The 18,013-nt window shown below is 46.8% G+C and overlaps 1 protein-coding gene across 1 annotated transcript in view; it reads right to left on the bottom strand.

Moving 5' to 3' along the window:
- Positions 1 to 936: 936 nt before the first annotated feature.
- The window catches only part of CMTM8 (CKLF like MARVEL transmembrane domain containing 8), a 110,560-nt gene continuing 93,483 nt past the window's right edge, over positions 937 to 18,013 (bottom strand). Inside the window, exons 2-4 of the mRNA XM_034662127.1 lie at positions 13,725 to 13,898; positions 3,155 to 3,271; positions 937 to 1,370 (exon numbers count right to left, since the gene is read on the bottom strand). Coding sequence (XP_034518018.1) covers positions 1,287 to 1,370; positions 3,155 to 3,271; positions 13,725 to 13,898 — 375 coding nt within the window. The 3' untranslated portion in view covers positions 937 to 1,286. The remainder of the gene's footprint in view (positions 1,371 to 3,154; positions 3,272 to 13,724; positions 13,899 to 18,013) is intronic.

Genomic DNA, 18,013 nt, shown 5'->3' with positions numbered 1-18,013 from the left:
ACACCCACCCAAACCCACCCGTGCAGACCCCCCACTCACCTTAATCTTGGTGCCCCCCCCCACTACCACTTCGGATCCAGAACTGTGGATGGGTCTGTGGTGGGTGTTAGACACTGAAGAAATCTCAACTCTCCTACGTAGAGGTAACAGAACTTGGATAAGAACTTACAGTTCAACAGGAAGATGACAGCAGAAAGAAACGGTGTTGCTACCCAATCGCAGGAGAGTGGAGGCCACTGGCGTTTGTGTCCACGGAGTGCGCAACTAAGACTTTTCACTGTTATCAACTCTACTAACGTTTCTGTGGTTTTTTGTTTTTCAAAAGAAGCCCACGTTGAAAAAAATCACCCAACATACACAGCCGTACCGGCAAGAGCCATAGTGCCTCGACACACTTCCTCTAAAGACACATGTGCTTTGCTGCCCGGGGTTCTTCCACCATCTGATGGTATCTAATAACTGCGCCCCAAAATACTCGTTCTGGAGACTGGAGACGTCTTGGTCAGGCACTTTCCACAAAGTACGGTACGTGTGTCATTGTGGGGTCAGCAAGCATCTTAAGGTAAATGCAAGTATTTATCGGTTTAATGGTTATGCACATATTTTTTAATATGTCTTAGGAAAAACCTGCCACACAGCACATCAGTCTGGGCACTCAGCACCATCACTTAGGGGGAACTTACTGCCGAACTGCAAGGTCAATGTCTCATTGGATGCTTTCTGGGTCTCCTGGTTAACATGTGAGAATTACGGCCACTGATGATCCCCAGTCTTGGGGAGATGGGTCTCTCCTACTACCCTGGCCTGGTGGCTGTGGACAAGGGTGTCTGGGCAATACTGCGATTGGGCAGCCTTGTGCGGATGAAGATTTACCCACAGCACCCAACATTGGGCTTTAGCAGTAGGTCTCCTTTCTCAAATCAGACATCTTACCTCAGATTTTCAAACATTTAATCGGAAAAGAATCCGACATTTGAAAAGTTAGGTGTACAAACTCGACACAGTCTTGACATTAGCAATTTATCTATTTATACATTGTCTAAGAAAATAAGGTCTATGGAGACATCAACAAGATATTTAAGAGTTCATTATAAGCTACAACAATTTGCAAATAAGTATCCAGTTTAATTGCAACAAACCACAGGGAGCAAATTTAACTAAGTATATAAAAACATTAGTTAAATACAATTCTCTGGAAATATACATTATACCTACAGTTTGTTGTTGTTGTGTTTTTACAGTGAGATTCTTCCTGTTTTCTCCCTTTTAATTCTCACAACGGCAAATCACTGTATGGTCCTGGATCTCCAAGCTATAAAACTGAAATATGTGTTTCCAGCATAGCAGATGGTAACCAAAAAGGCGAAGAACTGGAGAAAATAGAGCATCATAGAAAGAGGGCTTAGGGCATATTCTAATTAGCAAAAGTTATCATTTCACCTCCATTGAATCAGGCACTCATAGCATCCCGACTCCAGGCTTTCTCATCCAAAATTGCTTTATTGGTTCAATTACCTTCCTTCTGAAATGCTCTCTGGCTTTGTTGGTTGTTTGGGGGTCTTTTGTTTTTGGGGTTTTTTTTCTTTTTTTTTTTTCTGAAACATATCTGGAAAACTTGTAGTTTTGCCCAAATAACCACAGGGTGTTCACTTCACGGTGAATATGGTGGTGTGCATCTGAGAAAAGCACATGGATTCCTAATTTAGTGCAGAAAATTTTAGACCAGGGCTTCACCTCAGATTGCCATAGGGTCAGTTAAATAAAGGAGCTGAGTGGGTGGGAGGAAGCGATGAACCCACAGGGTGTGAATGGTGAGCGGGGAAAAGCAGGCCCTTCTGAAGGGGCAGCCATTGCCCAGTTCTGGCTGATTCCCGCAGCCCAGGGCTGCTAAAGATTGTGATGAAAAAAAAAAAATTTTTTTTAAGTAGGCTCCACGCCCATCATGGAGCTCAGTGTGGGGCTGAACTCACGAGACCCTGAGGTCAAGACCTGAGCTGAGATCAAGAGTCAGACACTTAACTGACTGAACCATGTGCACCGTGTTCTCTGCCTTTCAATAGAAATTTTCAAATATAAATATAAGAATATAAGGAACGGGGGCGGGGGATGCCTGGGTGGCTCAATTGGTTGATCAAGCATCCAACTCTTGATCTCAGTTCAGGGTCGTGAGTTCAACACCCACGTTGGGCTCCACACTGGGCATGGAGCCTACTTAAAAAAAAAAAAAAAGAGGGGCGCCTGGGTGGCACAGTCGTTAAGCATCTGCCTTCGGCTCAGGGCGTGATCCCAGCATTCAGGGATGGAGCCCCACATCAGGCTCCCCCACTAGGAGCCTGCTTCTTCCTCTCCCACTCCCCCTGCTTGTGTTCCCTCTCTCGCTGGATGTCTCTCTTTGTCACATAAATAAATAAATAAATCTTAAAAAAAAGACTATAATGAACGGCTATATATCATCAGTCAGCTTTAACATGATCATTTTGGTATTCCTGTCTGTCCCCACACCCCCCGCCAACTACTTCTTTTGGGAATGGAATATTTTAAGGCCAATCTCAGAGAAACTTCTAAAATAAGTTTTTAAAATCAGAACTACAATACGCATTTATGGCTTAAAAATGCAAACAGTATGGAAGCACATAAATTAAAAAGCAGAAGGTCCTCAGGCCACTCCCCTCATCATCCAACCACGTCTCTGGAAGGAACCTCTGTTGGTGCATGCTTTCCTAGGCATTCTCATCGCATAAACAAACATCTCCACTTCTTAAGTAAAAATAGAATCATAGTGTGCTCATTTTTTTTTTTTTTTGCAACTGTCTCCCCACTTGAACTGCAGTCAGTAGAATTATTCTTAGACTGGCTCAGATATTTTTTCTTCCTCAAATACTTCTTTCGTTCCAGCTATCTGGCTTTCACTCAAGCTGGGTCTTTTAACCTCTGTGCACTTCAGGCCATCAGGAGGCCCCAGTAATTTCTGATGCTTTCACATTGCAACAAGCTAATTGCCAGAGTGTCACGAGTGCAGGTGATGCTTTCCGGCTCCTACAGATCACTTGGCCCTCCTCCTGGACACCCAGCCCCACTGGGAGGAGGAGACCATGACCATGACCCTGACCATGTGGGAGGGGGGTGGGGCAGGTGAAAGTGCTCGCTCACTCACCGATGAAGCTGCCCAGCTGTTGAAATTGTGGCTGTCCCTCTCAGGGGAGACAGAAGATGCGTCCACCACAGCGGCCGAGAGGTATAAGACAAAGGCACTGCCATTAAAACACAGACCCTGGGGGAGACAGAGGGGTGGAATGGTCAGGGAGCGTGGAAGGTCTGGGCACCTCTGGATCTCTGAAGTGCGCAGAACTGCACACCAGGTGTGGTCAGGGGTGCCTCTGGACAGCTGGAGGGGGCGGGAATGAGGGCTCGGACAAGCAGCTCATCAGTGACTCCAGGAGGAGGGGGCTCCCCACCAGCTTATACACAGCACACCCAGACACCCCTCCACTGCCCCCAAGACACCCAGGCTGCCTTGCTTGTCCCTTCAGCCACCACTCTCTCAATTTGCTCTTGACCCTTGCTTCATCGATTTCAGCCTTGGTGACCTACTGACTGAGGAAGGCAGGCAGCTGGGGGCCCCCAGCGACCTCTGCCCAGACTATGGCCCCAGCAGCCACAGCCCTTCAGCACCTATCCCCGACCCAGAGCGGGAAGACAGCTCTTCCCAAAGCAGGCCCAGCTGATCTGCTATTCCCCCCAGGCTAAGCAGGGAGGGACATTCAGGTGAACTCCCCAATCCTAGCAGCAAGTTCTTAAAAATGGAAAGAAGATTATACATATTAATAGAGCCCTTTGGGAACTACTCTCACCCCTGGCTTCATCTTATTTTTTTCCTGTTCTTACAGAAAAGAGAGATGTAAATCCAAGTAAATATTCAGTTTTCAGTTATATTTAAACTCTAGGAAATCATACTGTGAAATGTGCAAAGCGTGATCCTGTCTCAACAAGGGTGAGAGGTAGGGAAAACCAATGCTTTATACGGGTAGGAAGAGGGTGGCTCTCAGGAGTAGGCCCGCTATGGTCTAACAGCTCTCCCTCAGTCATTCAGAGAGACAGGAATGGGTAGGGGTAGGGGGGAGCGGTATCTTTTTCTTCTAGGTGAAAGAAAGGTACATAGAATTTTCCAGATGCAGGTCCTAGCATTCTGAGGTAGGTTGTGTATCCCTCTTCCCACCTCCACACTTGGCTTACATTGTCCTGGGTTAAGGAGATTAGCCTTTATGATAAGGGTCAGCCCCAGGATTTAGGCTGTCCACGGTGCTCATATGCCATTAGAAATGGGGCCCCTGGGGCCCCTGGGTGGCTCAGTTGGTTAAGTGTCTGACTCTTGATTTCAACTCCGGTCATGATCTTAGGGTCCTGGGATTGAGCCCTGCTTTGGGCTCCCCGCTCAGCAGGGAGTCTGCTTGACATTCTCCCTCTTCCTCTCCTTCTGCTCCTCCCCTTCACTCTTTCTCTTCCTCTCTAATAAATAAGTTTAAAAAAAAAAAAGAAAGAAAAGAAATGTGTCCCAAGGAAGCCCTGGTTTCCCTGGATGATTCAATGTTTGCTGGTTGTGGGGGTTTTTTGGTCCAGGAACACATCTGTGTATTTTTAAAAAATCTAGTGGTTTTTTTTTTTTTTAATTGCACATTACCTCTAGAGTTTTGCACATTTGCTATTTGCTAAGTAAAGGACTTCCTATCTTTGTTTTTGTTTGTTTGTTTGTTTTAAATGCTGAAACATTTCAGCGTAGTTACTTCTGAGGAGTGCGAGACTTTGGTTTTCATTTTGTGGCCTTTTAAAGGTAGCGGTTAAGCTTCTCTATTCAATAAATTAGCCATGTAGTATATTTGAAACATTAAAATGCTTAAGAAAAAATTAGGAAGTAATGCATGTTCATGGTAACCAAACAAAATCCTGTCTGGACAGAACACTCTGGAGTAAAAAGTCAGTCTACTCCTTTCACCTCAACGCTTTCCTTTGAGATAGAAACAAACACCCAATGTTATACAAACAGAGCCATATAGTCAGGCAACTTGGTGGGGTTTTTCTGTTTTGTTGGCATTTTTTTCTTCACTGAGAAAGATAGCAAGGGCAATTTTACACGTCAGTCCAAACAGATGGACCTCATTTCTTGTCATGACACAAACACCTCAGAATTTAACTTTTCCCCTGTTGATGGGCATTCGATGTTCCTAGTTTTCCCAGGATTACCAACATGCTGTGAGGAACGTCTTTAAACATGTATTTGGGGGCACCCATGCATGTCCAGTCCCCATACAAGGGGAGACATGAGAGAGCTTCTGAGAGGCCAGCCCAGCCAGGACCGTCCTGACAAAGTCCGTGGGCCTCGTCCCCACTGCCGTGTGGGTGGAGAGCCAGAGAAGGAGTGGGGACACGACTCCGTACTAAGTGTGGCCCAATCCCTTTTTCCAAGGAAACAAGAAACTCTATTTCCCTTGGAGAGAAGCGGGGAAGGCCTTCCTTCCCCCATGTACCTCCTCGAGGGGTCCTGCTGGGTTCTCACAGCCTCCATTTGGCTGCCTCAGAGCTAAACCTACTAGCTCCCTGCCCCCATCTTCCTAGGACTCCCAAAGTATGTCCAGGGGATGCCTGGAGTGGGAAACTAGTGAAAATAGGTGGAGAGATGAAAGAAAAAGAAGGCCAAAGAACCCGGATCTGAGATTGTTATAGAGTTAAAAAAAGAGAGATCTGTGTGGCTACAGAAGGGAAGAAGGGCGACACGGAGCTTGGGCGGGCTCTGGGGTAGCCCCGAGCCTCACACACACAAGGCCGTACTGCTCTAGAGAAACAGGACCCGAGTCCGAGACTGTTCAAGCTGAACGACCATCGAGTCCCTCCAACTCAAATGTCAGTTGTCAAAGCATCCCTGGCCCCCAGGGAACAGAGAACAAATAGCGTCTTACAAAAGGTTTCCAGTTATTCCTTTTGGGGAGAAGGTGGAGGGAGGCTATTCTTTTATGAAATTTGATCCCTCTTTGGTATAAAATGTCCTCTTCCCCCACATAAAGGCACCCATAGATAAAAGCCCTCAGCTAGCTCCCTTGTTGACCTCCACGCCGTATTACTGGTAACCTAACTGCTAAGAACGCCTCATCCCTTCCCAATAGAGAGGAAGCGGGTTCTCTCAGTTTCAGAGAATTCCTGAAGGCTAGAAACAGGGCACTTGTGTCCCTTGGGAGCCAAGCAGACGCCAGGGTTGACAACTGTGGTTGGCATCTGGGCACCTGCATCCCATTCCTATCAGAATCCTCTCAGTGTCTCAGTTTCTTTACCTGCAAAATGGAAATAATCCGTTCCTTCTCTGCAGTTAGTGTGAGGTGAAATGCTCTGATAAGAAGGACCCAGTGCGACCTCTGGCACACAGTAGGTGCTTCATAAATGGTGGCTGCTGTTGCTGAAGGAAGGAGGCCACGCCCCCTGCTTTGTGCCCTATACTGCTCACAGTGCCTGCAACGAGGCCAACAGGGATGAGCGGCAGAGGGCGAATCCTCAGAAAAAGCATTTGTGGAGGTCCTGGTGCTCAGTGCTCTGAGGAGGACAAACTGCATTGCTTTGAAGTTTCAGCTCCGATCGGATTTGTCAGAAAGCTATCACAGCCTCTCTGGGTGAACGATATTGCCCGGGAGCTCAGAGGTGCTCGCGGGAACCCGCTGCGGTGCCCGCTCCATCTAACCCTGTACGTGTATTCTCCTTCGATGCATTTAGAAAAATGCCTATTGTCAAGCCAATTCCAGGGCAAAGCTCATGGCTTGTCAAGCGAAGAGCTACCAGCAAAACAATGAGACTCTGGCTTTTGTAGGGTCCCATGGGCGGTCTCCCTGCCAAGCTCCCAGTGGACTAATAGCTGCTCTACTGATCCCTTCTCTGCAATCTTAGATTCCCCAAATGCTCTGAAAACCAAAAGTAGATCCCAAAGTCATTAGGGAGCAAAAGCTGGCTTGCACTGACATGCAGTCTTTACTATCCCTCTTAGCAGGAAAATGCATGTGTTCTTGTGGAAACATCAACATGTCTGACGACAGCGCTGCCCCCAGACTCAGGGGGGAGGTGTCACCTTATGTACTAAATGCACCAGATTACTTCTAAAATTTGAAAAAAAAATGTGATTGCAAACATATCTGGCCTAAAGTTTCCAGGTAAGGGGTGTGGACCTATAATTATCTGTAAGCCAGCGTTTCCTACACTTCAGGTGCCTAAGAATGATCTGGAAAGCTTATAATAGAGATTGCCAGACCCTCCATAGAGCTTCTGACTCAGTAGGTCTGGGGCCGGGCTGAAGATTTCTAATAAGCTCCCATGTGATGCTACTGGTCCAGGGACCGCACTGTGAGCAGCAAGATTCTAGAAGACTCACTCTGGCACCAGGAGCCTATCAGCTGCCTCAGCAGAGTCCTGGGTTGGCCTGACCCCCGCCAGGCGCCAGTTAGTGTGGGACATACAGTGGGGGCCAGCATCTGAACCAGTCTGTTTCTACAAGAGGTTCTGCTGGGCTCAGGTAATAACGATCTGAGACCTTAGTTGCTACACATGAAAACTTTTCCCAGATCCCACTTAGCACTGCTTACCCCACTCACAAATGCCCTGAGAAGTCGCAAAGGGGCTTCTCACAGCAGGAACTAAAACCCCCCCAAGCCCAAGTCACACATTTGGCCCGGATTTCCAGATTGCCTTAGGGAGGGAAACAAACAACAGAAGATCCAAACATTCTGAGAGCACGTTTCCAACTTATGTCTCTGGGAAGTGAAGAGTATTCCCCAGTTGATTACGATGCCCCAAAAAGTGCGTCTGGGTGGCGAGAATTAACACTCACTTAGTCTCCACTCCCCTGCAGGACCTGTCCGTTCTTGCCATGCGCGTGAGCATGCAACGTCTAAGTGAAGGCCGATGGTCTTGCTTGATGAGATGAAGGGTTAAGCAACTCTAAGGGGCCTACCAGCCCTGGACTCCTGACTGCTGGCGGGGTTCTATTTACTACTCAGGCAGAGGTGTGCCTGGAGTGGAACAAGATCAGGAAAAAAGGCTGGATGGAAGGCGGGCGAGAGGGACCCCGCTGCTGTGCATCCGTGCCAAGTCCTGAGGCTCTGAATCGCCATTTTCTTCTTTATAAACTGGGGACACACTTCATGATGCTAAATGCTGATCATGCAAATCAAAGCATTTTAAAACTAGGAAGTGCCAGAAGGGAGCACTGTTAATTAAAAAAAAAAGTACCATTAAAAGCAATATTTCAATTTCTTTTTTTTTTTTTTTTAATTTTGAGTCATCTCTCCACTGAACATGGGGCTCAAACTTACAAACCCAAGATCAAGAGTCTCACACTCCACTCGATGGAATGAGCACTGGGTGTTGCAGGCAAATGATGAATCACTAAATTCTACCCCTGAAACTAATAATTCAGTATATGTTAACGAAACTGAATTTAAATAAAGAATTTTAAAAAACAGTTTTTGGAACCCAAGCCAGTGGGCTGTGGACCATCCAAGCAGGCTCATGGAGAGGTCACATGTAGGTACTCCAGCCCTGGCTCCAGCGGAGGTCCCACTGACTGGCGGTATCAACCACTAGACATGTGGGGATTCCAGCCCCTGTCCTCCAAGCTCTCCCAGCTGACTGAGTGAAGCAGAGAGAGGCTGTCCTCCTGAGCCCTTCCCAAATTACACATTTATGAGCAAATTAAATGTTGTTATTGCTTGGGGGGGGAGTCTCATGCTCTACCGACGGAGCAAGAGCATTATTTTAATTTTTAAATATTTTTAATATTAACCTTATAATTTTTAATTATTTAAAATTTTTATTTTTACATTTTAAAATTTATTTTAAAATTTTAAATTTACTGGGCGCCTGGGTGGCACAGCGGTTAAGCTTCTGCCTTCGGCTCAGGGCATGATCCCGGCGTTGTGGGATCGAGCCCCACATCAGGCTCCTCCGCTATGACTGCTTCTTCCTCTCCCACTCCCCCTGCTTGTGTTCCCTCTCTCTCTGGCTGTCTCTATCTCTATCGAATAAATAAATAAAATCTTTAAAATAAAATAAAATAAAATAAAAATTTTAAATTTACTTTTAAAATTTTAAGCCACTGGGTGGCTCAGGCAGTTAAGCAGCTGACTATTTCGGCTCAGGTCATGAGCACAAGGTCTTGGGATGGAGCCCCACGTAGGGCTCTGTTCCCAATGGGGAATCTGCTGGCAGGTGCTCTCTCTCCCTCTGCCTTTGCCCCTCCCCCCGTTCTCTCTCTCTCAAATAAATAAATAAATCTTAAATTATTTAAAAATTTTAAGGTATTAAAATTTTTATTTTAATACCTTAAACTATTTTTAAATATTTTAAAATTTAAAATTTTTAATGAAAAAAAAAATCAGTGAAAGTATTTTAGGCTTAGAGAAGAGAGACCAGAGATGATCTGGAGCAGAAGTCAGCAAACTATGGACACCAGCCCATCCTGGCCCACAGCCAGTTTTGGCACTAAAGTTTTTACTGGAAGGCTGGTCATGGTCATTCACTTGCAAATTGTCTACAGCTGATCTCATGCTGCAGGCAGGGTAGCTGTGACAGAGATTGCATAGCCCCCCAAAGAGAAAATACTTACTGGCTGGTCCTGAATAGAGGAAGTTTGCCAAGCCCTGGTCCAGATAACATCCCTAGGATTTGAGACTCAGCAAGAGTGGGATGAAAGGCACGACTCATTCTGCATCTTACCCATTTGCTCTCCTATGACAGTTTCCAAGTTTTCGTCTTCCAAGATCACAAGCACTTCGCTCAACACACCCTTCCTAAGACCCCTCTTTCTCCAAAACAGCATTCCTTCCATTCCCCCAGGTCCCTTGGACCAAATGCCCTCACCCGGTATTCCCTTGTGATTGTGACTTTGAGGTGCTCACCTTTTTTGATTCCCCACTCCAAATGAGTCTTTCCTCCCAGGGAGGCAGGACCCCAATTTCAACAAGGCTGTATGTGCTGCCCCAGGTGGCTCTGGGCACCTCGACTGGAATTACTTTCAGAGCCATATTCTTGAGAATCGTAGGGGAGAATCCTCACTTTCGTATTTGGGGAGACTGTCAAGAGTTTTGTGTGTTTTGTGAAACTGAACAAGACCTGCTTTCTTGTGGGTTAGCTTAGCTCTGAAGGCAGCTCGCAGAAAGAACGAAGCCAGGTACATTTTGAGCAGTGATGGTGCCGTGTGAAAAGCCTGCCAAGTCCACTTTAGTCCACAGCCCACACATACACTATGCTTCAAATCTGGTTTATCAGTCAGTTATTTGGAACTGGATATTTTTCTGATATATTGGTTGAAAAGACACAAATAAAAAAGATTATCACTCTAAAGCTCTGTTTCATACATAGACACCCCAGTGGGGTTCTCTTGTTTTTTAATCATGCAGCCACTTTAAACTCCCCAACAAGATTGCAAATGCTCCAAGGCCAGGGAGACCTCACCTTTAATCTCTGTGAGTTCCCCTGAGGGTGTGCACAATCAGTCTGCAAGATGACACTAAATGCCAGCTCCTCTTGGAAGAGTTCCCAGCTGTCCCAGCTAAGATGGTAACTTGCATTACACTTTGTACAGGGTACCATGATGGGTTGATTTCATGTGTTAACCTGACTGGGCCACAGGTGCACGATATTTGGTCAAACATTATTCTGGGTCTATCTAGGAGGGTTTTTGGATGAGGCTAACATTGGAATCTATAGACTGAGTAAAGCAGACTGCCCTCTCTAATGTGGATGGGCCTCATCCAATCAGTTGAAGAACTGAATAGAACAAGAAGGCTGAATGAGAGGGAACTGCTCCTGCCTGATTGCCTTGAGCTGGGACATCAGTCTTTTCTCCTGCCTTTGGGCTTGAACTAAGACATCAGGTCTCCTTGGGTCTCAAGCCTGGGGCCTTTCAGACTAGAACTTACAGCATCAGGTTCCCTGGTTCTCAGGCCTTCAGACTCAGCCTGGAACTACACCATCAGTGTTTCTGGGTCTCCAGCTTGTGGACAGCAGATTTTGGGACTTCTCAGTTTCCACAATCATGTGAACCAATTCCTTCTAATAAATCTCTACACACACACACAGCCTACTGCCTATGCTTCTAGAGAACTCTAATATGGAACTTGTATCGAGAGTGGGGTAGACAGATTTTGGAATCAGCAGTGGGGTGCTGCTGTAACAAAGGTCTAAAAATATAAACCTGGCTTTGGAACTGGATAATGAGTAAAGGCTGCAGAGTTTTGAAGAGCATACTAGAACTATGGATGTTGAAGGTGATTCCAGTGAGGACTTAGGGAGGTCGAGACAAAGCTTCCATCTTCTTAGAGAATGCAGAAATAACCACAGAGTCTTAGTAAAAATATGCATGTTAAAGGCCACTGTGGAGAGATCTCAAATGGAAATGGGGAACATGTTTTTGGAAACTGGAGGAAAGGTGATCCTTGTCATAAAGTGGCATAGAATTTAGCTGAACTGTGTTCCAGTGCTTTGTGGAAGACAGAGCTTGCCACCCAAACCCTGGCTATTTAAATGAGAAGATTTTTAAGCAAAGTGTTAAGGGAGCGGCTTCCTTCCTCCTGTTTTAGTAAAATGCACAAGGAGACAGATGAATTAAAGAAGAAATTATTAAGCAAAAAAGAAGCAGAACTTGATGGTTTGGAAAATTCTCAGCCTATCCATATGGCAAAAAAAAGAAAAAAAAAAAAAAAGCAGCAGAAGAAGAAAGCTTGGGGCACCCGGGTGGCACAGTTGGTTGAACATCCAACTCTTGGTTTCAGTTCAGGCTGTGATCTTGAGGTCATGGGATCGAGCCCCGTGTTGGGCTGTGCACTCAGCATGAAGTCGGCTTGGGTCTCTCTCTCCCTCTTCCTCTGCTCCTCCCCCCAACTCTCTCTCTCTATCAAATAAATATAAATACATCTATTAAAAAAAAAAAACTTGCTCTGAAGAGAACAGTACAGGTGTGGCCAAACAACCATTTGATGAAGAGATCACGGGTGCAAACCACAGAGCTAACCGTGTGTCAGCAGAAGCCACAAACACGTAAGGGATCGCACCGGTGAGACGCTGCCAGTCTGAATGAAAACAGGTGGAGATGGGACCAAATGAAGGAGCGCTGTCAAACTTCTTGGAACCCATACGATAGAACCACAGCGCCATTTGGCTGTGAATCTGTGCCAATCTTCAAGAAAAAAGAATGAATCACCCACAGGTTGATTCAGGGATCATCAGGCCCAGGGGGCAGGCTGGTTTCTCCTCAGTTTCTAAGGGTTGGGCTGCCTCTCGGGTTTCTGTGAGCCAGGATGTCCCCACCCAGTGCCTCAGGGGCAGAGTCACCCTGCAGATGCATGGGGGTGACAATGCTACCCCAGTGGGCCTGGAGGACAGAGCACTGAACCAAAGAGGCTTATTCTGGACCCTTCAAAGCCAGTGGAATTTGCCTTGTGAGTTTTGGGCTTGCCTGGGACTCACTACCCCTTCCCTCTTCCTTATTTCTCCCTTTCGGAATGGGAACATCTGTCCCACCACTGCAGTTTGCAAGTACATAACTCGTCGGGTTTCGCAGGCTCCCAGCTGGACAGGCATCCTGCCTCAGGCTGAACTGTACCTCCAATCTCACCACACTTGATTGGGGGGATATTAAAGTGAACTTTGGATCTTAGACTTCGATCGATGCCAGAATGAGTTAAGACTTTTGGGGATGCTGAGATGGAATGAATGTATTTTGCATGTTCGAAGGGCACGATTTGGGGGAGTCAGCAGCAGAACGTTATGGACTGAATGCCTGTATCCCCCCAAGCGCACACGCTGAAGCCTTAATTGACAAAGGAATGGTACTTGGAGATGAGGCGTTGGAGAGGTAATTAGGGTTCGATGAAATCATGAGGGTGGGATCCTCTTAAGGGCATCGGTTCCCTGACAAGCAGAGATGAAGGAGAGCTCGCGCTCTCTTTCTCTTCCATGCGAGGCCACGGCAAGACAGGAAGGGAGCTCTCACCAGTAACCAGCTCTACCGACATCTGATGGTAGACTTCCCTCCTCTAGAAGTGTGAGAAATCAATTTCTGTCACTAAGCTACCCAGTCTATGGTTTTTTGTTACGGCGCCGGAGCCGACTAAGACAGGTACGTGTTCTTACCTATTTCACCCCCGACTGTGTGTTTCCCTTTAGTTTCTCCCACACCCAGCGTGGTGCCTGCAGCCAGGACAGGCATCCAATCACCCTTGACCACTCTTGCTTCCGAATACGAAGACACCTATCTATTCTAACAGCAATTTCATTTTTCGTTCTCACTCCGCACACACTGTGCCTCCCGACATCAAAGAGCTCTGTGCGCAAAGGGCGAAGGTCGTGGCCCCAGGAGGGGTTTGAAAGAAGTGAGATCTGCTGAGGCTGGTGCCCCAAGGTACCTGTTTCCAGGTCACGGTGTTTATGGGGAATGAATGAAGAACTGAATTTCTCTTCATTCAGTCTTCTGAGAACTGGTTTGCTATTTTGCCTAAAAGAAATTTCTGGACCTTCCAACAGGCCCAGTTTCATTTTCAGGAACAAAACACCTGCTGTGTTGGGTTCTCCCTGGCTTTGTCCCTTGCTTTGCTGGCAGAGAGACAACCCTGAGTTGTTGGACTGAGGACTAAGAAGGACTAAGTTCCATCCAACTAGTGGGCAGTGGACAAGAAGACGACCCCTGGCTTCCTTACCACCGTTGTCCAGGGCACCTGGGGAATCCTGGTGTAGGTCATTGTTATGTAGATGATGAGGAAGAAGACGGTGAGGACCCAGTAAAATACAGCTACGAACATGACCCAGCCAAACGCGGGGACCCGGAAGTACTCGGTTCCGGCGATCAGCGTCCACACCAGCAGTCCCAGAACCTGTAAAATGGAACAGGCAGTGCAAAAGAAAAGAGAGACACATGGAGAAAGTAGAGAAGGAAGCAGAAAGAGAGAAAAAAAAAATTATACAGTGTCTTTTACAGCATTTGTTCATATTTACACATACACGTGACTTATGAATACAAAACAGGGGTTGCAAACTCATGCCCACAAAGGCCAGGAAGGTACAATAAATGTACATGGTAGGCTGAGCAGAGACCAGAAAACAAGAAAAAACTGTAAGGGGCAGTCTCTACTCAGCACCAGCCAACTGTTGTGGGTCAATTTTTTTTTAAAAGTAAACTCTACCCCCCAATGTGGGGCTCCAACTCCTGACCCCAAGATCAAGAGTCCCAGGCTTCACTGATTGGGCCAGGCTCCCCTGTTTGTGTCAATTTTGCTAGTTCTTCCTTTTATTTTTTTTTCCCCTCAAGAAAACACAGGAAGTCAAGTTTGTACATGATAATCTTGATTTTTATTTTTATTTATTTTTTTAGAAGATTTTATTTATATATTTCTGTGTAAGAGAGAGAGAGGCAGGCAGAGGGAAATGCAGGCTCCCTGCTGAGCAGGGAGCTGATGTGGGGCTCGATACCAGGACCCTGGGATCATGACCTGAGCTGAAGGCAGACACTGAATCGACTGAGCCACCCAGGTGCCCCATATAATCTTGACTTTTAAATGTGAGCACGAATAATGATTTTTAAAATACTACAAAGGGACAAACCACACACTGTGGCTGGAATTTGCTCACAAGCTGATGCCTGTCAAGGAACAAGACCGTAGGTACACGGAACTGACCTGCTCTCAAGGGATGAACCTCTCAGGATTCCCCACCTGCTGCCGCTGTCCCCCCTTGCAGACGGCAAATTACACGTGGCCTGAGAGAGCTTTCGGAAAGCAGGACATGAAAGCCCAATGCAGACACTGGCATTCAGCATTTTTTTTTTTTTTAAGATTTTATTTATTTACTTGACAGAGAGAGACAGTGAAGAGGGAACACAAGCAGGGGGAGTGGGAGAGAGAGAAGCAGGCTTCCCGCCAAGCAGGGAGCCCGATGCGGGGCTCGATCCCAGGACCCTGGGATCATGACCTGAGCCAAAGGCAGACGCTTAACGGCTGAGCCACCCAGGCGCCCCAGCATTCAGCATTTTAACATAAGCTGTACATTTATTCCAGCAAGAGCCATCCCAATCTTCAGTGCTGATGAATAAGACCAAACCCAAAGCCAAATCAATGTCACCAACTGACTAGAGGAAGATTTCATCAAGGGAAAAGAAACTGATCCAAACTGTGGGCATCTTTAGTCCTGAACAAAGGCAGGCCAGAGCAAAGTATGCATCTTGAATTCCAGCACCTTCCAGGGACCAGGACTTTATTCCTAAGTCATGAAAAAGTTAGTATCCAAACCATAACCCCAGGAGCCCAGGGCAGGCTCTAGCTGTAAGACTCAGGACAAATTATTCCATTTTTGTTTTAGCTTTCTTTGTGGTATACGGAACAAAATACTACAGCAATTTGAATCACAAATCTCGGAAGACCATTTTCAGTTGTTTAAGCCTGGAGAGCACTAAACTCTGCCAGGCTTCCTGCTATCAGGCCCCAAGGACGGGTGGGGCACACATTGAACAGACCCTGCTGTTCATAACTTCAAGTCTAGTGGGGGGAATCTCTGAATAATTGTAATTGTGAAAAACGCTATGAAGGAAAATGAAGGGTGTGGTACAGGTGTATAACAGAGAGAGAGAACCTCGTTGTAGGCATGGGAAGTGTCAGGGAAGGCCGTGCTGAAGAACACCCAGAAGACGCAGGAAGAACTAGTAAGAGAGACGAGCAAGAAGACATCGTGGGCGGAGGTCCGGAGTGGGGGAGGGTTTGCGGCCTTCTAGAACCTATAAGAATGTATACCAAGTTAGGGCATTGGTACAAAATGTTAGAGAGGATGGGGCGGGTCAGATTATATGGGCCCAGGTGGCCTAAGAATTTTGTACCTTCTCCTAAGGGCAGTGACAGGGTTTGAGCAAGACAGTGATACGACCAGGGTAGGTTTTTAATACTGTCACCAGCTAGACCCCAAGACCTTACCTTTACTGCTTACCTGCTTCTACCCACTGACCTTTGTCCCACATTTTTCCTTAAGCTCTTCTTTCTAGCTTATCTCTTAACTCTGGCAAAAGATCTGAGGGGCATAACATCCTGTGATGAAAACGGAAACTACCCATCAAGCAACAGCGACTGCCCAGACAAGAGTTCTGGTGGCCTAGACCCCCCACATCAGTTTGAACTTAACCCCCACTCACGCCTCTGCAGATAGACCATGGAGTGACCTAGGGAATGACTGATAGTTACCTTTACTTCATTATAATACTAAATTTCTGGGCGCCTGGGTGGCTCAGTCAGTTAAGCAACTGCCTTCGGCTCAGGTCATGATTCCAGAGTGCTGGGATCGAGCCCCACATGGGGCTCTGCACTCAGCGGGGAGTCTGCTTCTCCCTCTGCCCCTCTCCCCTGCTCATGCTCTCTCGCGGCTTTCTCTCTCTCTCTTTCTCTCTCTCACAAAAATAAAAAAATTAAATCTTTAAAAAAAAGTCTCCACACGAGCTCCAAGGAGGAGCCCCAGCCTCATTGACATAACACAACGTACGTCATATGGCAGGTTTCTTTAAGGTGCGTGCACAGCCTTATGCTCCCCTTTACGTGTAATGACAAGGCTCCCCTATCTAAATGTTCATCCTAACCCTAAATAAAAGGAACCCCTTCACCCTTGCTCAGGGAGTCACAGCTTTGGAAGTGATTCTAAGATCTCTTTATTCATTGTGCGACCACTCCACCTGGTCTGGTTTCCATCTGTGTCTCACCAAGGAGCGAACGCACATTAGTGTGGCTACGATACCACTCTGGCTGCTTGGGGAGAATAGACATCTGGAGGGGTAGGGGGTGTGTGTGTGTGTGTGTGTGTGTGATGAGACAAGCTCACAGGCTGTCACAATAGTCCCAGTGGGAGAAGATGACATATTGAAGACAAAGATGGTGGCAGTGAATATTGGGAAGTGAGGGAATTCCAGATGTACTTCCAAAGTGGCCGGGCCAGGACCTGAATAGATTTAGTAGGTTAGGATAGGTGGAAAAACATGCAGTCTCTGGAAAGATGTATGATGTGTATGAAGGCTGTCACTTCCTCACCTGAACAATGAAACAAGAACAGGCTAAGGGGCTGATCTTCACCACAGATCCTGAGCTCCATGTTCAACCTACCCAGTCAGAGGCGGCCAGGGCCTCCAGAGAGGGATCAGAAGTGGACACTTCAGGGATAAGACTGCGGGCCCTTCTTTAAGAAGGAAGACTTACTGGGAGATCAGGAAACCCTCAGACAGGTTTCCAAGGGACACTGTACACCACTCACCGAGAGACGCCCACCCCCTGCTACAGTTTGGATGCCGTGCTGGGGAGCACAGAACAGACTCTAAATGTTGCTGCTTCCCCTCTTTAGAGTTGAAAGTTGCTGTTCTTTTTATCTATTTGATATTGTATATGAATTCCATAGCAATGCTTAATGGAGATGGGTTTTTGTACTTACATTCGTGGCAGCAGAATTCATCAAAAGTGAAGATGTACAAAATGAGATAGAATTCCAGAAAGCGCTAAGCCTCACACTAATGGGGTTTTGGGCCCGAATTCATCATGACTGACAGGGAATCTACACACATATATGTGATACTCATTGGCTCAGTGAGACTGGTAATAGATGTAATCCAGCACGGCGGGGTCTGAAATTACATCACGGGGGTCTTGATTCAAACTGGAAGGGTCAGAACGGCGCTTTGTTGATGGCGCACAGGGGAAACATAACTGTGTGAAGAAGCATGGCAAACAGGGTTAGGCTGTCTCCACAGGGGAACGCAAGGGTTTAGGAGTCTCCAGCACGGGCTGGTGTCCAGCTAGACCGGCACAGCTAACAGCTCTTGGCTCTGAAAGCGAAAACGCTTTTCATTATTAAAGCAAGCAGGGTCCACTGTCTAGAGACGCTTTGTCTACCGTGCTAGCGGAGGTCATCTTTTACACACAGGGACAGTAGCGTTAACTGAGCCAGCTCTCAAACAGCACAAATACCTGAC

Source organism: Ailuropoda melanoleuca, chromosome 6, assembly GCF_002007445.2.
Source record: "Ailuropoda melanoleuca isolate Jingjing chromosome 6, ASM200744v2, whole genome shotgun sequence".
NCBI classification, from domain to species: domain Eukaryota; kingdom Metazoa; phylum Chordata; class Mammalia; order Carnivora; family Ursidae; genus Ailuropoda; species Ailuropoda melanoleuca.
This window is presented reverse-complemented; position numbering and strand designations above follow the sequence as displayed.